Source organism: Hippichthys cyanospilos, chromosome 3 (genome assembly GCF_059441005.1).
Source record: "Hippichthys cyanospilos isolate Australia breed blue-spotted pipefish chromosome 3, RoL_Hcya_1.0, whole genome shotgun sequence".
Taxonomy (NCBI): Eukaryota; Metazoa; Chordata; class Actinopteri; order Syngnathiformes; family Syngnathidae; genus Hippichthys; species Hippichthys cyanospilos.
In genome coordinates this window covers 25,815,728-25,834,231 of record NC_142371.1, presented here as the reverse complement: position 1 = coordinate 25,834,231, position 18,504 = coordinate 25,815,728, and the positions used below count along the sequence as shown (strand labels likewise).

The following is an 18,504-nucleotide window of genomic DNA, read 5'->3' as shown; positions in this document are numbered from 1 at the left end:
TAAGAAAACGTGAAAAAAACAAAACATAACGTACTTTTGGCATTGATTATGTGGGTCTTATATTTGGGGAATTACGGTAATTTGACTTATTGTCCAGCCCTAATGCTATCAGGTTAGCAATCACTGTTAATATGCACTTTCACTGAATACAAATTAAATTTCATTTTCCCTGTAAATATCATTGAATGATATTTCTTTTACATATTTTGAAAATGCATCAAGGCTATTATTACCTTCAATCATGAGAGCAGAAACATTTTTTTTTTGGAAATAGGTACATTAGATTGAGCTGCAAATAATATTGGACACAAAGTATCTGATACAATAAAGTTTATTTTGTCTTGTTGATATGACAAATTTTGTAATTCTGTGTATGTATTTCCAGGGAGGCGAGCACTGCTACTATCAGGGCAAAGTCAGAGACATCCCCCACTCCTTCGCAGCCCTTTCGACTTGTCATGGCCTACAGTAAGTACAAATATTACATGTGCGTTAGCAAGTACGCAAGCTGAGTCATATCCCCAATGACATCAATGCTGATTCAATTGAGCAAGCTTCTGTTTTGTTTTAACATTTAAAATCAGACAGGTAGGAAAAATAATCTTAATTTAGTGCCCTTTAAAACAGCCGACTATGCTATATGTAATTCAATGAATCTGTGTTCTTGCGATTTCTAAGCAGACTCTCAAGGAGGGCTAATATAAACATTTAACGTATAGTTGTGATATTGTACAAACATACTTGCATAAAAAAATAAGTAGAAAAGATTGCTGTTAGCTGAACCATGTTAGCATTAGCGCTACTTGGGTATCATTAGAGACTGTACAATGAGTCGCCTGACTAAAAAAATTAGATTGAGTAGTGCATACCTATGGATGGATGAGACAGGCAAATCAAAAAGGAAATATAAAATTAAACCCCTAGTGTGTGCGTTTGTGTTCTCGTGACTGCCAACATTGATGAGGTATATAAACAATCACGCATGCAAAGACTATTTTGCCAAGTCCGCCCAAAATATAGTGTCTATTTTTTCACAATGGATGTTAGGTTGATATGCTAATTATCGTGACAGGACTAACCGCATGACATCAACAGCTGCAGTTGAAGGAGTCCTCAGAAACACTTGAGGCTGTTGCTGTCATTTGCAGGAGTGAATGAGTGTTTGGAGTACTAAAATATTCATATTTATGGTGCGATTTGTTACAAGTGTGAGGGAATTTCATATTGAATTCTGCATTTTAATTGGGGCTTAGTTGTCACATCTGGACGATTTCAGTTCGAATGACTCAGCTCTAAATAGAAGAATCATTTGCATGTAAAACATAGAAATGCAAAGTCAGTTTCTGTCTAGTTAAGTCTCTCACTGCCAGTCCACTTAAAATTGAATCTTGAATGTTTTTAGCTATGGTAATTGTTTAAATGGATCTTTGACGTCTATATCCGTTAACAGCAGTGAATGAGTTCTTCTCTTTTTGTGCATCCCTGAATACATTTTTGATAGCATTCAATTATTCAGTGGAGTGTCAACTTATCAGTGCAGGCAAATAAAAAATCTATTTATGATTTATGCAAATGCTGAACAAGCCCAATTAAGCTCAAGCTTGTAATAACATTCACGTTATTCAAAGGCATTGTCACCCTTGCAAATTATATATTGGATTGGATGAGATTTTTTTTTTTAATTATTACTATTTCTATATTCCAATGTAATTGCTGTGCCATTTATATTTGTTATCTGGTTGAAATGAAAATGAAATTGTGTTACATTAATTATAATATCAAAAACAGGTGTTTAACTCATTTGGACGGCACATTTGCTTGTAATAAAAAGAATAACAGCTCTATTATTCCCTTTTCTACTTAGGTAGCAATGACAACGGTGGCAGGCTGTTGATTTGAGTCAAAACTCAGAAGTTTAATGTCTTAAAAAAACAGTTTTCGGAATATTGACTTATTCTAGTTGCCACTATGCTATAGCAATAGAAATGTGCATGTGTGGGCTGCACAGCACTGTCAGACTTTGCAGAGACACTACTTCCCATAAGCTGCATCAGGTATTTACCATAATATACATCCTGCACACTCTCTTTTTGTGTTTTACACACAGACACACACACACACACGCACACACACACCACACAACAGAAATTCAAGCCTACACCGCAATAATAGCTCTTAGGCGCACACACACGGATAATGCCCCCATCGTCAGCCGACATGTTAGATAAAGATCGTTCAACATTGACTCGAGTTTGTTTTCAGAACGCCAATCCACATAACGCACACATATGCATAAATATCATATGTCATATATTTGTCTGTTTGCCGGATATACAATGTGCTAGCTACAATAGCAATTTGTGCACAAAAGCAGCCTTAAGAAGACAATTTAAGACGTAAAATTATCCCATTCAAATGTTTGTCACTTCTTTTTTGAACATACAAGACCACTGAGGTATCTTTTAGACTGTTTCACAGGCTCACATGTGAACCGGAGCTCCGCTATGAGTACAATTTATTCATCTGTCCCACAACTGCCAGTCACTGCCAGACAGTTTTGGCAGTGATTCAAATGTTGTGTTTGCATAAATATGCTGCATCACTTTGTGTGTGTGTGTGTGTGTGTGTGAGATTCACATTGCTTCCATATTGTACTGGGTGTCATTTAAAGATCCTTATGTGGTAAATGGAACGGACTTATATATCACTTACTACGCCATATGGTGCTTAGAAAAAAAACAAAAAACATTGATGTTGTCTAAATTAAGATCTGAATCACTCTTAACTCATTTATTTCCAAATATATGTTTTTATATAGTTTTAGGCCAAACATTCAACCTCCAGTTCTCTCTCTCTCTCTCTCTCTCTCTCTCTCTCTCTCTTTATGTATATATATATATATATATATATATATATATATATATATATATATATATATATATATATATATATATATATATGTATATGTATATGTATATGTATATATATATATATATATATATATATATATATATATATATATATATATATATATATGTATATATATATGTATATGTATATTTATATTAATAAAAAATGGCAGGTTATAAGTAAATTAAAGTAATAAATCACTGTTGGACCTACAGTAATTGATTACATAAAGTGTAATAATTTATTCCATAAAGTGATTTATTACTTTAGCACATATTTTGGGTTTGTTTTGTTTTCGTTTTCAAGTGTTTGGTTAAAGGGGGGGGGGGCGAAAAATGTCTGGTACTAAATAAAGTACATACTAAAGTAAAAATTTATATTAGTAACTGAGTTCTAAAATAATTGATTACTCTAGGACTCCAATGTGATTTATTACATTGTGTAATCATCAGTACATAAAGAAATTGATTACAGGTAGTTTTGTACTTTTTTTTTTTTTTTTTTGCCTAATACCTCATATTTAAGTTACTGTTTTATTGAGTTGATTTGAGCATGAATAAAGTGGATTGAGGTTATTTGAATTTAAAAATATATCCCAATGTTTATGTAGTTACACCAGTATACTAAAAGTGGTATTGAAAAGGTTCACAAAATTTTAAATTCTGCATTGTCAAACCTATGTGTTAACATATGTGTGGTCGCTTGATATAAATGCCCTATTAAGCAGGTTCATTATTTTTCTAAATATAAACTAATTGTATTAAATGCCCACATTAAAAATAGTGATTGAGAATATAGTGAATTACAAATAAAAGCCTTGAAAGGAATATATTATATTTTATATATTATTTTTTTTATATATATATATATATATATATATATATATATATATATATATATATATATATATATATATATATATATATATATATATATATATATATATATGATAGAGAAAAGGGATGAAAAATATTCTTTAAATGCTGAAGCACTGAAATATAAGTAATCCTGGACACTTTGGGCTCCTTTTAGGCTAAGTGAATGTTCACATGGATAACAAACTACATACTATATCGGTTTTAATTCTTTTTTCTCCACATTAAAAGGCTGGTCCCCCTTCCTGACCTCACAGCTTGACACAGCCAATTTCCTAAAAGCTTCAGATAAAGTTAATTAACGGACGTGGCACGGTCACATTAGGTGCTGAGGCTTACGTAGATGGCGGGGACCTTCACACAGCTGCACCATGAGAAACTGATCTATGACTTATTAAAAAGAGTGCTGCTTTTCAGTGACGTGAGTGCACGTGTGCGTTCGACACCATAAACCTACGTCAATTATTTGAGGACGGTCACGCGTTGGACTTCCGTCAGTTTGACTTTCTGAGTCAGTGAAAGACAACAGTTTTACCCTCTCGTGCAACCATTTTCAACTGTTTTATAATCAAATGCACAAGAACCACTGCAATACATGTCGACATCCTTTGACGTGTCGTGTTATGTGCTATATATTAGGGCCAGACTGATTTTTTTCAAAATATCCAAACATCAGATTTTTTTTTTCCCACCACTTTTGTACATTGTTTTTCCTTTTACACATAACCACATTGCACCTAAAGAAAAACAGTCACGAATTATGATACTTTCAGCATGATAGAGGTTATAGGTCAAATTAATGGTGAAGAAAACTGAAATGATGCAAATTATGGTGGAAAAAAAAATCTAAATCAAGTTTTCAAAAATGTTATAATGAGCTATTTTTTTCCTTTGAAGTGATGAAAACAACAACATGTGCTTTCTTCCAGCGGGATGTTTTTCGATGGCAATCACACGTATCTGATCGAACCCGGAGGAGAGGGCGGCGGGAACAACGTAAGTGTTGTCATCTTTTCACACACACGATAAGGAATAATATACCCTGGGATGGGGGATTGGATGGAATTACGAGATTGAAACCAGTCAGCAATTGTCCAGAGAGGATGACGGGACAAAAGTCACTGACACGCACTCCATACGTGAGGCATTGCCTATCTTCCAACAAATTGTGCTCAGTTACAAAGAAGCCTCCTGCTAATGAGATAATTACGATTAAAGGCATTATGGTCAAAAGGGGAGGACGGATCTGAGATCGCCTTGAGACGCACAGAGACTCCGATTGTGTGTGCATGTGTGTCTTTGTATGTGTGTGTCTTCGTTTCCGTTCTAATTAAAATGTCCAGAGGTTTTGTGTGTTCCTACTGATAATGAGCAAAAAGGAGATTAAAAAAAGGTAAGTGACTTTGGCCAGTGCTCATGTCCATACCTAGCCCTTATGACAGATTTAATGGCTGTCCAGGAAACGCTCAAGGTCAGAAGATAAAAGCTGCAAATGAAACACAGTGGAAGGGCAACCAGCGATGAACATCACTGGATGAAAAGAAAAACTAAAAATGAGATGCATTTAGGCATCTGAGGATTTAATGCAGCAATATAGAAAGAGCTCTCCTCTCCAATATTTACTAGAGACTGAATTATTCAAGTAATCAGAAAGCATGTTTAAATTTGCTGAAGACTAGAGATATGCTCTATCTTAGATCTTGTGCTTTCTCTTGTTCACACAAGCAAAAATTCAACGTCTTAATACTGCGCGCCTAAATTATAGTCACGTCGTGCAAATTGTGAGCTTTAAGAGTCTGCAGGTGTTATTTTACCAGGGCTGGGCATACCTTTGTCCTCAAGAGTGACAGTATATTTAAAACAATCACAGATGTGTCAGGTAATTTGTAGATGTGGTAAAAATTAGGAAGGTGTTTGTAAAGGTAGTGCTGTCAAGATAGCTGAAAAAAAGATTTGAATAAGAGCTGTAATTACTTGAACTAATTAATCGCACCAAAAACGAATTCTGAGAAAAATCAGAATCCAGCAGGTGTTCTCAAGTGTAGTTTTGTAAAGAGCTTGCCTATGGCTTGCTTCTTTAGCATCTTTGTGACTATTGTTAGCCGTGAATGCAGTCGCACCGGAGTGCTTTGCATTTATGAGGTAAGCTAAAACTTGAGCTGCTTCTGTGGTAAGCAAGCTCCTGTTTACAGTGAAAGCAGATCACTGTACCTTTATCAAAGGTGCCCTCAGGGCAATTATTAAAATTAAATTAACTCTCACATGTCTGTTTTCACGCCTTCTTTCCACACCTGAACTTGCTCTCCCACCCATAACAAGAGCCTATCATGTTAATCCACTTCAGGCAGTGAGTGTTTTTTTTTTTATTTTCCACCCCCTAATAACTTAAAAGCAACACAAAGGAAAGAGTATGTTTCGCAACGGTCAAGTCAACCACCAGACCTGAACACGATTGAGCATGCATTTCACCTGAAGAAGAAAAAACTGACCGTAAAATGTCCCAAGTAACAACAAGCAAGATCTAAAGACTGTAAATTTAAGTATCAGTTCCTCTGAGGCTTGATTTGTTTTCAGAAATGCGCGTATGCTGCTTGGAACCACGTTTTAGTTTCTGACGCTCTAAAAGCATCCGCGTTCATGTCGTCGGAGTCACACATCGCTTTTCGTCAGTATCATCGGAAAATTCTGAAGCTGTGAGTCAGTGATGCGCCACCGACTCGACGGTTGTGATGTGCTCTAAAGCCCAAGTAAAATTCACAGCAGGAGAAGGCGTGCTCGCCATATGGTTAATCCATCTGCCCCTTTTCCCCGACTCGGCTACCGTGGCAGAAACCTTCACAAAAAGCTACCGTGTCTTTATACATTGAATTTTCCAGCGGATAACCTCAACATGCTTGCGCATCTTTAAAGCACATTAGCCAGCAGTTAAATAGCAGGTGCACAATGCCAGGTGTTCCCACGGGTGGCCACATTGTGTGATGGTGCGCACTTTGAGGGAAGATGCTGATGAGACTGCTGGCATGCACACGCAAAATACCATTTGTTATTATTTTTCGGACAACTCTGCATGCTCAACTGCTCCTCGGAGAACATTTGAGCAGATGCCCTTGCAGTTGGTCAGCTGAAATAGCCAAAAGGATTAGAATGGTTTGATACTCCTTGAACTGAGTTTTTTGTTAAAGTTTCTATGGTATCAAAATCCGGAAAGGTCCTTTCTATGGCAAATTTGCCGAAAGGAAGGAAAAAGATTACTCTTTTACACAACTGTATGTTATGCTTCTAGGCCAGTTGATGATGGCTGTGGTTGTCTGGAGGTTTTGATATTTGTCAATATTTCTTCATATTTTTTATTATTGCAATCAAAAAAGAGGCTTCAGGCAGTCGGTTGCCAATTCCAATTGTAATTTACTGTCAAACTAAACATTAAACTAAGAGAATTACGTGTAATTAGAACAATCTCATACAGTAGCATTTGCTATTGGGAGTCAGTTTAGTTCAGTGCCTCTCCTTTATTTTTGCAAAGCCTAAATGTTAACTTTTAAGCCTGTTCTTCGTGGTCATCCCGCCCCACTATTTAAGAAGGACTGCTTTAGTCTAATGCTAACAATGTAAAACGAAATAGACGAGCTAACAAATTGCATCAGTGTCATTATTTTCCTGTAAGCAATTGATATCTGTGTACAAATATAATATTTTCTAATGCTAATAATTGAAAATGACTTAAACAAACCATAACAAATAGCATGTGTGTATTGGTGCTATAATAACACTTCAAGTTATTGCAACTTCCTTTCCTTTTTGAATGTAAATTGTGAGGTGATAATTAAATTTTCTTGACCAAGCATATCAGGTGATCCTAGTGTGGAAAAAGGCGACTGGATGTGGGGGATGGAAATTTCTGCTGGTACCCTGGTGGATTTTGGCGGGGGTTGATGGTAGTAGGTCGTGTCTAAGGGGTGCTTGCTTGGAGTGCCAAGTGTATTTTTTTTAAGCTGTTTGGATAATAAGCCTTAAGAGAGCTCTCCTGTGGTCCATTTAGGTTCGCAGAGGCAGCGTGTTACACCTCGTTGCATTATATTCATGAGCCAGCCAGCCAGCAGACTGCATCTTCAGTGAGATGCTGTCTCCCGTGGCAACCCATGCTCCGCCCCCGTTTTTTTTCTTTTTTTCTTTCAGCCCAACAACATATGAAAAGCCATCTGTGTTTTGAGCCTTAATCCCCATTCATTGCACACACCCCGCAGAGTCTGGAGGCCGCGTACGCGCTTCTCGTCGGCAAAGACAAAGAAGGCAGCGGCCGGCCAGCAGTTTGGCATGTGCTGCACTTCTTTGACAAATCCCTTAGTAATCATCGGCCACTGAAGTCGGCGAACATTTAAAAAGGGGCGTTATCAAAGAGGCACACTGTAGCGCTTAATACAGCCGGCTGCTTCATTTAACACGCTCGCTTCACTTCAAAGATGAGACTAAACACCTGGGAGCAAAAAAGCTGTGTTTTAATTAAGTAAGAGCTTAATCGCCTGATGTTGCCCTCCTTTGAGACTGTGTACGGAGATTGATTTTGATCAGATCATAGAGCAGGACAAACACCGGGGACTTCATTTTTGGCAGCTCACGGGAGCAAAACAATGTTTGATTGACACTCGCTGAACAAATCTTTAGGGATGCCAAAGCAGTCAAATGAAATCCATTCAAAATATATAATTTATATATATATATATATATATATATATATATATATATATATATATATATATAAATTTTTTTAGATGTATTGAATACCTAGTTTATATTTTATTTATTTTCCTTTTCCATAATATTTTTTCTGTCATTAAAAAATACATTCTGAAAGATGGGATGAAAACCAGAAAAAAAAGATTTAAGAACAGGCTCAAGACTTAATTAGCATAATCACTAATAGTAGTGATTACACGTGTACATTTGTGTACATTCTACCCGGCTTCAATCAAACCAGTTCATTTGGGGCAAGTCATGTATAGTAAAACACAGAATTTCAAATTATGCATTATGCTTTTTTTTTTTTTTAGCTGTATATTTACCTATGGAAGAAACTAGTTGACTTGGGAGTTCGGAGGTCCCTACAAAACATTATTCCGAAAAACAAGCTCATCTTGTTTTTCTGAATATTTTTTTTTTATGGAAAACGTTTGACACAAAATATTTGTATATATTATTTTTAAATAGGTTTTTTTTTTTTAAAAAAAAGGAACGTTTGTTTCATAAAACAGAATATTAAAAAAAATCACCAAAACAAAGTCCCAAAATATATTTTTTTAAATGAATACAACACACTTCCGTACAAGGTTACCAAATTAGAAACAACTCTGTATGATGTATTGCAGTGCTACACCATGACAAAACCCAACCCGAATAATGAACATATTGCAGAATGAAGATATAGACACCACACAATGTTAAGGACAGTTTGTGTTTAATAAGAAACAAAGTGAATGTAGAAAAAGTTTTTTCTTTCACTGACTTCAGTGTATAACAAAATAAGCGCAATAAAAATGTTATACTGTGCTCATATACTCACTATAGAAAAACAACATTTAAGAATTTAAACTTCACAAAGTTCGACTTCAGTTTTTCACTACATTTCAAGTTGTACATACGTTTCTACAGTAATTGTTTCTGTAGAGTTAAATGTTCAGATTAGCATTCATAGAGTAACACATTACAGAACACAAAAAAGTTACAAAGGCATTGAAAATTGGCACAATATGTACTCAACATTAGTACTAAAAATTAGTGCATTGTTTTTAAATATCATAGAACAGCGAGTCGTCATATAGTACACAAATTAGTCTATCCTAACAATTTTAGTAGTGATGACGAGCACCTTCATCTTTAAGTTAGTCCAAGAATATTCAACATTTATTGTAACAGTAGAACATTTGGCATCCAGTGTAAAGGCTTCCAAAGTAGAATTGTATGCGTTTCATGGAATCCATGATGGCTGGAACCTCCAGGGTCAAACACCAGCCATTCTGTGAAAATGTTCAACATTTTTTCAATAATTTTACAACTGCGTAACATAGGAGGCTGCACTCATGTTTCATATTTCACAGAGGATTAAAAATCTAAGCCTGTGAGGTTTTGTCTACACATTTGTTGCATTATTTGTTCAAATTATTTGTGTCAACATTGATGATGTTCATAAGCCTGCATTTTGCCTAGAATTAAGCGAGCAGATGTAATGTGGTGACAGTAGATCTTAATTGTGTATATAATATTTAGTTTGGCAATAAGCAGCTATTTTGATCAAAAACAATCTGAATGTCTATGTAACCCTTAAAAGTCAATGTAGCACCATTTTTTTTCAAGAAAATTCGGACGGAACTCCAAATGTACACTTTTTCTGGCATGTCTGAAGATAAAGGTTCCACGATACAAGGAAACCAAGAGATAGTTGGCAAGTCTTCTTAAAACGTGGCTCAAATTGTATTTTAGTATTGTTCTGAGTAAGGCTGAATAATTAATTGAATTTGACTCAACATTGCAATGTAGTAGAGTGCAATTTTCAAATGGCAAAAGCTGGAATTTGAATGAAAAGCTCACCTGCTTCATTCTGGCTGTATCTAATGTAGTAGATCAGTTTATGGCTTGTGTTGAAAAAGAACCTTGAAAAATAATCGCCTATTAAATCATATTCAATATTTAATGAGGAAAAAGAAATCACGATCGGATTACTTGTCAAAATTGTGCAGCCCTAATTATAAGACATACAACAGTGTGTTCGCTAATTTTCCTTCATATCATAAAACAAGACCAGAACCCTCCACTGGCGCTCACTTTTATGATCAGCAGTTTAACCAGCCTCTTAGAGAGCGATCAAATTAATTTGAGCAAAACCCCACAAAGAGTATAGTATTAATTTAATCTGCGAGGGCGTTTCTTACTGTGTCACCACAGGAATGTCAATCTCAATTGCGGACATCCGTGAGCGGGTGGAGTAGCGGCGGCCGGCATAGCTAGCGGCGTAGCTTTGCGAGGGAGCGTAACTCTGAGATGGCGCGTAACTCTGAGATGGCGCGTAGCTGTAGGCCTGGTTCACTCCCACCTCGGAGCCGTAACCATCGGGAGCCGAAATCTGAGACACGTAGACTTGCGGCGGCGCGGGGGCGGCCACGCTTTGGATGTAACCCTGCGCCGGAACGTATTGCTGCGTGTCGATCACCGTGGGAGGGAAGGCCTGAGGCGGCAAGGCCTGAGGAGCGTAAACCGGCGACGGAGGGAATCCGTTGGCCATGAGCGGCTGGGTGGATGCCGAGGCGGGCATATCGGAAAGGGGTAACCAAAAGGGCGAGGGCAACTTCTTACACATGCAGTACCACATGAACATAAGCAGGGCGGCGAGCATCAGCCCCCCGGAGCAGCCGATGGACACGTACGGAGCAAAGCCGTCCGAGAAAATGTCGCTGTATCGCTTGTTGAGCTCCTTGGTGCCGAACAGAAACCAGACGGAGGGGGCGATGGCGACGGCGCCGCCCAGGAAGAGAAACGCGCCCGCCACCAGGTGACAGCCGGCGCTGTTCACCAAGAAGCGGACGGTCTTCATGTCCGGGTCGGGCTTGTCGGAGCAGCAGCAGGTTTTACACATGCCGGCCATGCACAACAGCAAAGCCAGAGATCCGAAGGCCAGACCCGCTGGCACGCAGAACTGGAGCAGCCTCAGGTCTAGCTGGTCCACTTTGGAGTACCACTGCAAAGCATGCGACCATGATTACAACTTAGAACTCTGGTTGCTGGATTCAAAACCGAGACCCCACCCAACCCCAAAATGCACCTTGTGACAAATGGAAACATAATCACTGTCGCAATTTACAGTCCCCTCTAGCACCAATTTATAATACGAGTTCAGTTCGAATACAGGTGTCAAACTCAAGGCCCGGGAGCGAGATTCGGCCCGCCACATCATTTTGCGTGGCCCGCGAAAATCATAACTTTACCTTTCCGTCTATAAAAATATGATTCTAATATAATTATAATGCGAGAAAGATCATAATTTCAACTATGGATGTTGGATACCACAAAGACCCTCGGTCAATGTTGTTTTTGTTGGTTAACTGTTTGTCGGCATGGCAACAGTTTTGCTCAAATTCACAAACCGTTTTTTGACATAATGAAAGCCTACATCTCTTTGGAGCACAAATGCCAGTTTTGGGAAATATGAAATGCACCAATTCACACGAGTATTCACTGATACAGAGTACTGATACCTGTATTACTTTTGATATGTTCAATTTTATTTAACACAGTGACAACATATTAAAATAAAACCCTTGATTTCTGACTTGATTTCGAGATATGATTCGCCAGTGTCAGACTTACTTGATTTCTTTGCCTTAAGTATCAGTGTGGCTGGTATCGGCAGCATCATTAAGTACTTTATACCAGCCTAACAATAATACCATACATAATATAATAATACATAATAATAATAACATACATCCCCATCCCTAATTAAAAAAAAAGACATGATCCAACAGACGTACCTCTGCGTCATAGTAGTAACATCCTGAGTATCCATCCTGCTTGACGCACTTGGTCCACAGCCCATCGTATACGCTGATGTTCTTGGCGTTACGATTGAATGTGACCAGTCGGGTTACACGCCACTGAGGGACTAACGCAGCCACGGCCAAGCCGGCCACGGACACAAAGGCGATGAAGAAGGCAAAGGCGTTAGTGGCGTGGATGTCCCTGCACGACATTGTGTTTGGACTTGACAAGTGCTGCAGCCAAGGAAAATGTGCCTGTTGAAGAAATATTACATTTTATCAAACACTCAATAGTGGTCAGAACAAATAGGAAAAAAACCCAACAAAAGTGATTTCATAATTTGCTCTATTTCCAGCCACCTTGTTAGTGGAAGCAGTCCATGTCAATGGGACACGTTTAAAAAAAACCTCCCATAATAAACTTGAATTAATTTATAAAATCAACTCATTGCTTTGTCCTACATCACCTGATGAGAAAATAACACTCTAATGAAGTAAGCCACAGGCTGACCTAACTTTGTGCCCCCCTCTTGTATTCCTATTCACTGTAGTGTAGTTGACCTAATATCAAGCGCCCCCGAGACAATGCTCTCATTTTATTAGCAAACAGTAACAAGGACTCTGTGGTAGAGGCTGCTGGGAAAGTGCAGCAGCACCAACAGAACAAATCACTATCAAATATGCTTAGAACTATGATCCATTCTTTTTAGTTTTTTTTTTTTTAAGCAGCGGATGCTCTTTGTGTATCAGAATTGTGGAAATTCCTTCAAATTCAATATTTTTTCCCCTTGCATTCAACTAATTTCATAATATCTAATTAATTCAAATTATGCAGCAACACAAAATATGCTGTTCAAACCAAAATATGTTTTAGATTTAAACTCAATGTAGGGACCTACTGTATTTCCCACAAGATGACAGCTTTGAACATCCTGTGATCAGGACTGACTTTCATTTAACAATTATGCGTTTTCAAGTTAAAACCAGGATTTTCTAGGGCTCTTAAATGGATTAAGAAAATTCGAATTAGAAGGCGTTTCCAAACTTTTGACTGGTGGTGCTACAGCACCTGCCACGAAAAGAGGAAGTTAAAGTTACGTTTTAAAACAAATTGAAATTGCCCTCCAATTCCAACGTCTGACAGCGTTCTTGTTTCATTTTCAGAAAGACACATTATAGATTTAATTGTTTATCAAAATGACATTTGTGAATTTATAACGTTGCACTTGTCCACATACAAGATCGTTGAAAATCACATTCGCTGTTGTCCTCCGATTCGCAACTTTGTCATAGTGTGGCAATTATATTTGCCTTCAATACACACAAAAAAGAAAAGGTTATGGATGTATGTAAATTTCATCAAATTGTAAATAGAAGCGTTTACGGTACGGTGACGTAGTTTAAAAGACTTAATTTTATTCGAATGTAACGCTCACGTCCGCCCATTTGCTAACGGGTTAGCACCGTAGCAACTTGTTGAGTACTCTACACTTGAAAATCTCTGATGCTAAACACAGTCGCGATCGACAGTAAAGTACATTACAACAACTCAACTCGTACCTTGTTCTTTAGGAGCCGCGTTGTGTTTACGTCGAAGGTTGCGGCATGTCAGATCGACTCATTTTGAATCATCAAAGCCGATCAGAGTATGTGTTGTTGAAGTGTAGTAGCTAGCATTAGCCTTTAGAGGCGTAAACAAACAGGATGCTGGGTTGATACTTATTTTGCCCACAATTTTGTCTTGCAGGAGACTTACACTGACCGAAGACTTATTACGTAATTTTGTTCGACGTCACCACGATGTACATGGCAGGCTGATGTACCGCTGTACCGAATTTTTTCGTTATGGATGTTAACACATGGCATAGGAATACACTAATATTAGCTGCCTGTAATTTAGACATTTGTGATATGCATTCGTAATTAGACGGCATGCTACTACTGTTCTAATGCGTTTTTTGCTTACTTTAATTTTTCAAACTCCGGTGTTAAAACATGTTGATGTAACGAGAAAATGATCACGTCAATTATGGTTTTGATCATTTGACTGAGTGAGATCTTGAGGACTTTATAAGAGGGGAGAAAAACTGGGGTGGAAGAGTGGTAAGCACATCCTCGTTAAAGAGGTCTTGGGTTCGATTTCAGCTTCTGCCTTCCTGTCAAGACTTTGCATGTTCTCCCCGTGCCTGCATAATTTTTTTTCCAGGCACTCCAGTTTAGAAGATGAATGACAGGTAAACTTTGACATTGTAAATTAGGTGTGTTGCGAGTGTGAATGGTTGTTTGTCTCTGTGCGTCCTGCGTTTGACGTAACCCGCCTATTTCCCGGAAATAGCTAGAATAGGCTACAGCGTGCCAGTGACCCTTGTGAGATTTAGCAGTTAAGAAAATAAAGTGGGAAAACAGGGACAACAGTAACATGGAAGTATATAAAACAGGGCACGTTAGCTATGATGATGCAACAAATTCGGATATATGCATAACATTCTCATAACATGGCCTTATTAAAGAAAATTGATATTCTTGGCTGTTGAATGCATTGTCTTGTGTCAGCCCAAAAACCATCTGGGTTTAGTTATTGTCTAATCTGCAACGCGCATACATAGTTATATTTTTTTATTTGATTTTTTTCTGTTTTTAACTTTACATAATTTGGAGGGTTTGCATTGTTAGCGCAGCTATGGAAGCACTTTTTATAGCATGTCCTATCTTTCCTCATAGAAAGATAGATGGAGCGGATTGACAAAGTAGCGTCATTAATACGGAATACGTACCTTTCATGGAAGGGAGGGATTATACGTACAGTATTTCTGGGTTCAAAAGAAATTCCTGATGTACATAAAAGAGTTGAAAGGGAGTGAATGACATCTTGACATGAAAACGGTCAGTTTTGATATGTAGACTAAGGGAATGGAAGTCAATAAAAACAGTTTATTCACAGATAATAGGCAGAGACTTGGGATGAACAGAGTTCAATCTTGTACCTAATTGACTCAATTTTAAGATGTTGAATTGATTCAAGGTCCGGAGAGTCCTGTAAAAGCAGTGTTTAAAAAAAGGCAGTAAAAGTTCACCTTGGTTCTAAGCCAGTTTACGGTTGCCATTAAACGTGCTATTTCCAGGCTGTTCCTCTTCATGCTAGCAATTACGATCTGTTTCCTAAGTATTGGCAAAAAAAGGTAAGCGATTTTAATAAGATAATTTAAAAAAATGACAGCAAGGTGCCCTAGTGGTTAACCTCACACATTAGGTTTGGTCTTTGAATTTCAGCTCCTGTATGGCGTTAGCATGTTCTCCCCATTCTGAATCTTCAACTCGCATTCGAAAATAAAACACACGTTCTATTGTTTGAAGACTAAACTGTGTGAATTGCCAAGTTATTTTGGATGGATGGATGGGTTAGAAATAATAGTAAAATCAAGAATTCTTCTGATTTTCTGTCCTCCAGAGTGATTTCCACTTGATATACAAATCTGGAGGACCAGATGGACTTCATGAGCTCCTGGGTGGTAAGATTAAGTGTGGATAATCAATTGATCATTCATTTTTAACTTTAACCACTATAACATCATTTAGGTGACCTTCCCGAGCCACCTTTTGCCAGTGCCCCATTTCCTGGCTCAAGACGTGTCCACCGTAGAAAGAAGAGACAGGTATTAACAAATTAATTTAGCTAATTAGACAGCGTCCCACTTGTGTGTTTTGTTTTTGATCACGAAACTAAAAGGGGAACAGTCTCCTACCTCTCAGCAGCCTCCCTCAATCCTCCACTTGTGCTCCATGAAATATTTACATTGTGCGTCATCGTCATCATCATCATTCCTTGAATATGCCCTGAGAGCTGCTCTGATCTTTTTTTTTTTTGGAGAGGTGGGGGGGCAAACTTGACGTAATCAAGTTTCATCACTTGTAACTTCATATGGTGTTTCCAAGCATCACATGACAATTAATAAACATGCATTTTTTTCAGGCTTCACACATGTCACGGAATGTGGAAGATGAGATCAAATACATCGAGCTAATGGTCATCAATGACCATTTGATGGTGAGTAGAATCTACATGCTTGCTTGGGTTCAGCTAGCATCACTGTCCAGTGAAAATATACAAAATGGAAAGTCTAGCACAGTCTTTTTCATGAAAATGCCTTTTGTCAACGTTGTGTTCAGTTCAAGGCAAATTTCCCCTTAGGAAATAAAAAGTGGATTCATTTTTGGGGGGCTCAAACCAATATAAATTTTTACTAAGCCAATACTTAGTGTTAGAATTATAATTCTAACAATATCAACAGTTAAGTGTGTCCAAATAAAATATGTACTTATCATTTAGTAATGAGAGGTCGCTGGAAGTTGTCTTCACAGCTGCTACACTGTCACCTAGTGGCATTTTAAGTACCAGTCAAAAATTATGTTTATAAACAAACATGATGAGTTTTTCCATCACAACATTAGTTGTTATATCAAGTAAGACTTAAAAACAAAAAGCAGGAGGCACCCGTTATTTAGAGACGAGGTATCTATTGCTCAGACAATAACTTTGCACATTTTGGTATTTTCTCAGTCTGCTTTATGATGTACATGATGCTTTCTGACCTGGAATGACTTTTCGTTCGCAGCCGTTCATTTGGAAGAGTTAATAGCTTGAATGTATTAAGCCCTTAATGTTTTTGAAACCACTTAATTTGCATCCATCTCCAAACTTTTGACCAATAATGTATTTTATTGCCGGATTTAAGGGTATGCGGTGTTACATTGTAATTTTATAGGGTAATATGTCATATATTTTTCCACTTTTTGGTTTAATTTCTGATGTAATAGTAACCATCACAATTTATTTCTTTGCAAAACACAATAAAAGCGGAACTAAAACAAAACAAAAAACATATACTGAGAGTGAGACACTTGCTTTGACCTTGGAGGCAAATTTTCCAAATAACATTTGGTCATATAACCAAGTTGTATCTTTTTTAGCACGTTTGAATCTGAAGTCGAGAAAAATCTTAGAGGTACTTTATAATAGAGAAAAAATAAGTAACTGCTGATGTGATGGATTTAGATTCAAACATTCTGCACGTAAGTTCTGTTTTCTACTCATGTGTTTTGTTTTTTTCGTTCTCCCTTTCCAGTACAAGAAGCATCGCCTGTCTGTTGGCCACACCAATAACTATGCTAAGTCAGTGGTCAATATGGCTGACATGGTAAGAACCGTATCGATCCCCGTCTCGGAAAGCTCGCCACAAGCACTTCCTGCTATCGGCGCTGAGCACGCATCGCACTGATTTCTCATTTAAACAACCCCACTCTCTCCATTGTAAACAGGCACTAACCAGCCACTCATGAGTACTCCGCTCTTGGAGAAGGCTGCCGTAGCATGAATGTCACGCTTGATCATTTTTTTGTGCTCGGCTATGGAAATGCGAGCGGTTTGCCGGGTCACGGCTGTAAGCCGATCGCTTCGTCAAGCTCAGATGCAAAAAGGTCGAGCGTTTTTTTTTTGTCTCGCCCTTGAAAAAGATCATATGAAGCAGCTCGTCTTCAGAAAGTTGCGATCGATTTCCATGTGAGAGTTGAATTTCTTTCCATAGCCACAGTCAGAAATTTTCCTTCAAGTGACAACTCATAAAACTGCAGCGAACAACTTATTATATAGACGGTGGGGCATATACAACCCACGCAAGCATTAAATCTGGTCTGCAATGCAGTTTTTGAAAACAAAGAAAGCCTCAACTGAACTGTTATTAAAAAAAAAAAAAAGAGATAATTTTATGCATCATCATATTGTGGCCCTAGAAACACTTTCTAAAACTGGAATACCCGCTCATGAAAGAAAAAAAATCCCCACCTCCAATCTAAATCTTTATTCTTCTCATCTTTTAATAATTTTCCATAATTTGTGAGTAATGAAATGAAGTTTTGAAGCATCTCTGATTTCCCCAGATTTTCAAGGAACAGCTCAATACACGCATTGTGCTTGTCGCCATGGAAACGTGGTCCGCCGATAACAAATTCAACATTGACGATGACCCCATGGTGACCCTGAGGGAGTTCATGAAGTACCGCAAAGATTTCATCAAGGAACGATGCGACTCTGTTCACCTCTTCTCGTGAGTGCCGCAAATTTAAGAGAAACACTATTTGGACAATGACATTTTTTCATTTGCAAAAATGTGAAAAAAATGACACTTTCCCAAGCATTT

At 37.8% G+C, this 18,504-nt stretch overlaps 2 protein-coding genes across 9 annotated transcripts in view; one reads left to right on the top strand and one right to left on the bottom strand.

Annotated features, from left to right (window-relative positions):
* LOC148426525 (disintegrin and metalloproteinase domain-containing protein 22-like) overlaps positions 1-18,504 on the top strand; it is a 65,060-nt gene that overhangs the window by 25,980 nt on the left and 20,576 nt on the right. For all 7 annotated transcript variants that reach the window (XM_088409561.1, XM_088409559.1, XM_088409560.1 and 4 more), the window contains 7 exons: positions 386-468; positions 4,715-4,781; positions 15,759-15,819; positions 15,887-15,963; positions 16,281-16,355; positions 17,434-17,505; positions 18,245-18,411. In XM_088409561.1, the coding sequence (XP_088265687.1) occupies positions 386-468; positions 4,715-4,781; positions 15,759-15,819; positions 15,887-15,963; positions 16,281-16,355; positions 17,434-17,505; positions 18,245-18,411 (602 nt within the window). The remainder of the gene's footprint in view (positions 1-385; positions 469-4,714; positions 4,782-15,758; positions 15,820-15,886; positions 15,964-16,280; positions 16,356-17,433; positions 17,506-18,244; positions 18,412-18,504) is intronic.
* LOC148426527 (claudin-12-like) lies at positions 9,221-14,011 on the bottom strand. 2 transcript variants are annotated; one of them, XM_088409566.1, is made up of 4 exons: positions 13,871-14,011; positions 12,305-12,565; positions 10,709-11,511; positions 9,221-9,796 (listed from the first exon to the last, which is right to left on the bottom strand). In XM_088409566.1, the coding sequence occupies exons 2-4, from the start codon at positions 12,521-12,523 to the stop codon at positions 9,781-9,783; spliced, it is 1,038 nt and encodes a 345-aa protein (XP_088265692.1). In that variant the 5' UTR covers positions 12,524-12,565; positions 13,871-14,011; the 3' UTR covers positions 9,221-9,780. The 2 variants fall into 2 exon arrangements, with proteins under 2 accessions (XP_088265692.1, XP_088265693.1); XM_088409567.1 differs by having other exon boundaries at positions 9,221-11,511.

What these genes read in the sequence shown, in the direction of transcription:
- LOC148426527 (XM_088409566.1), bottom strand. Translation starts at nt 12,523, where the DNA reads ATGTCGTGCAGGGACATCCACGCCACTAACGCCTTTGCCTTCTTCATC. An exon ending in GTTACTACTATGACGCAGAG is followed by an intron (nt 11,512 to 12,304) that starts GTACGTCTGTTG and finishes CATGCTTTGCAG; the next exon opens with TGGTACTCCAAAGTGGACCA.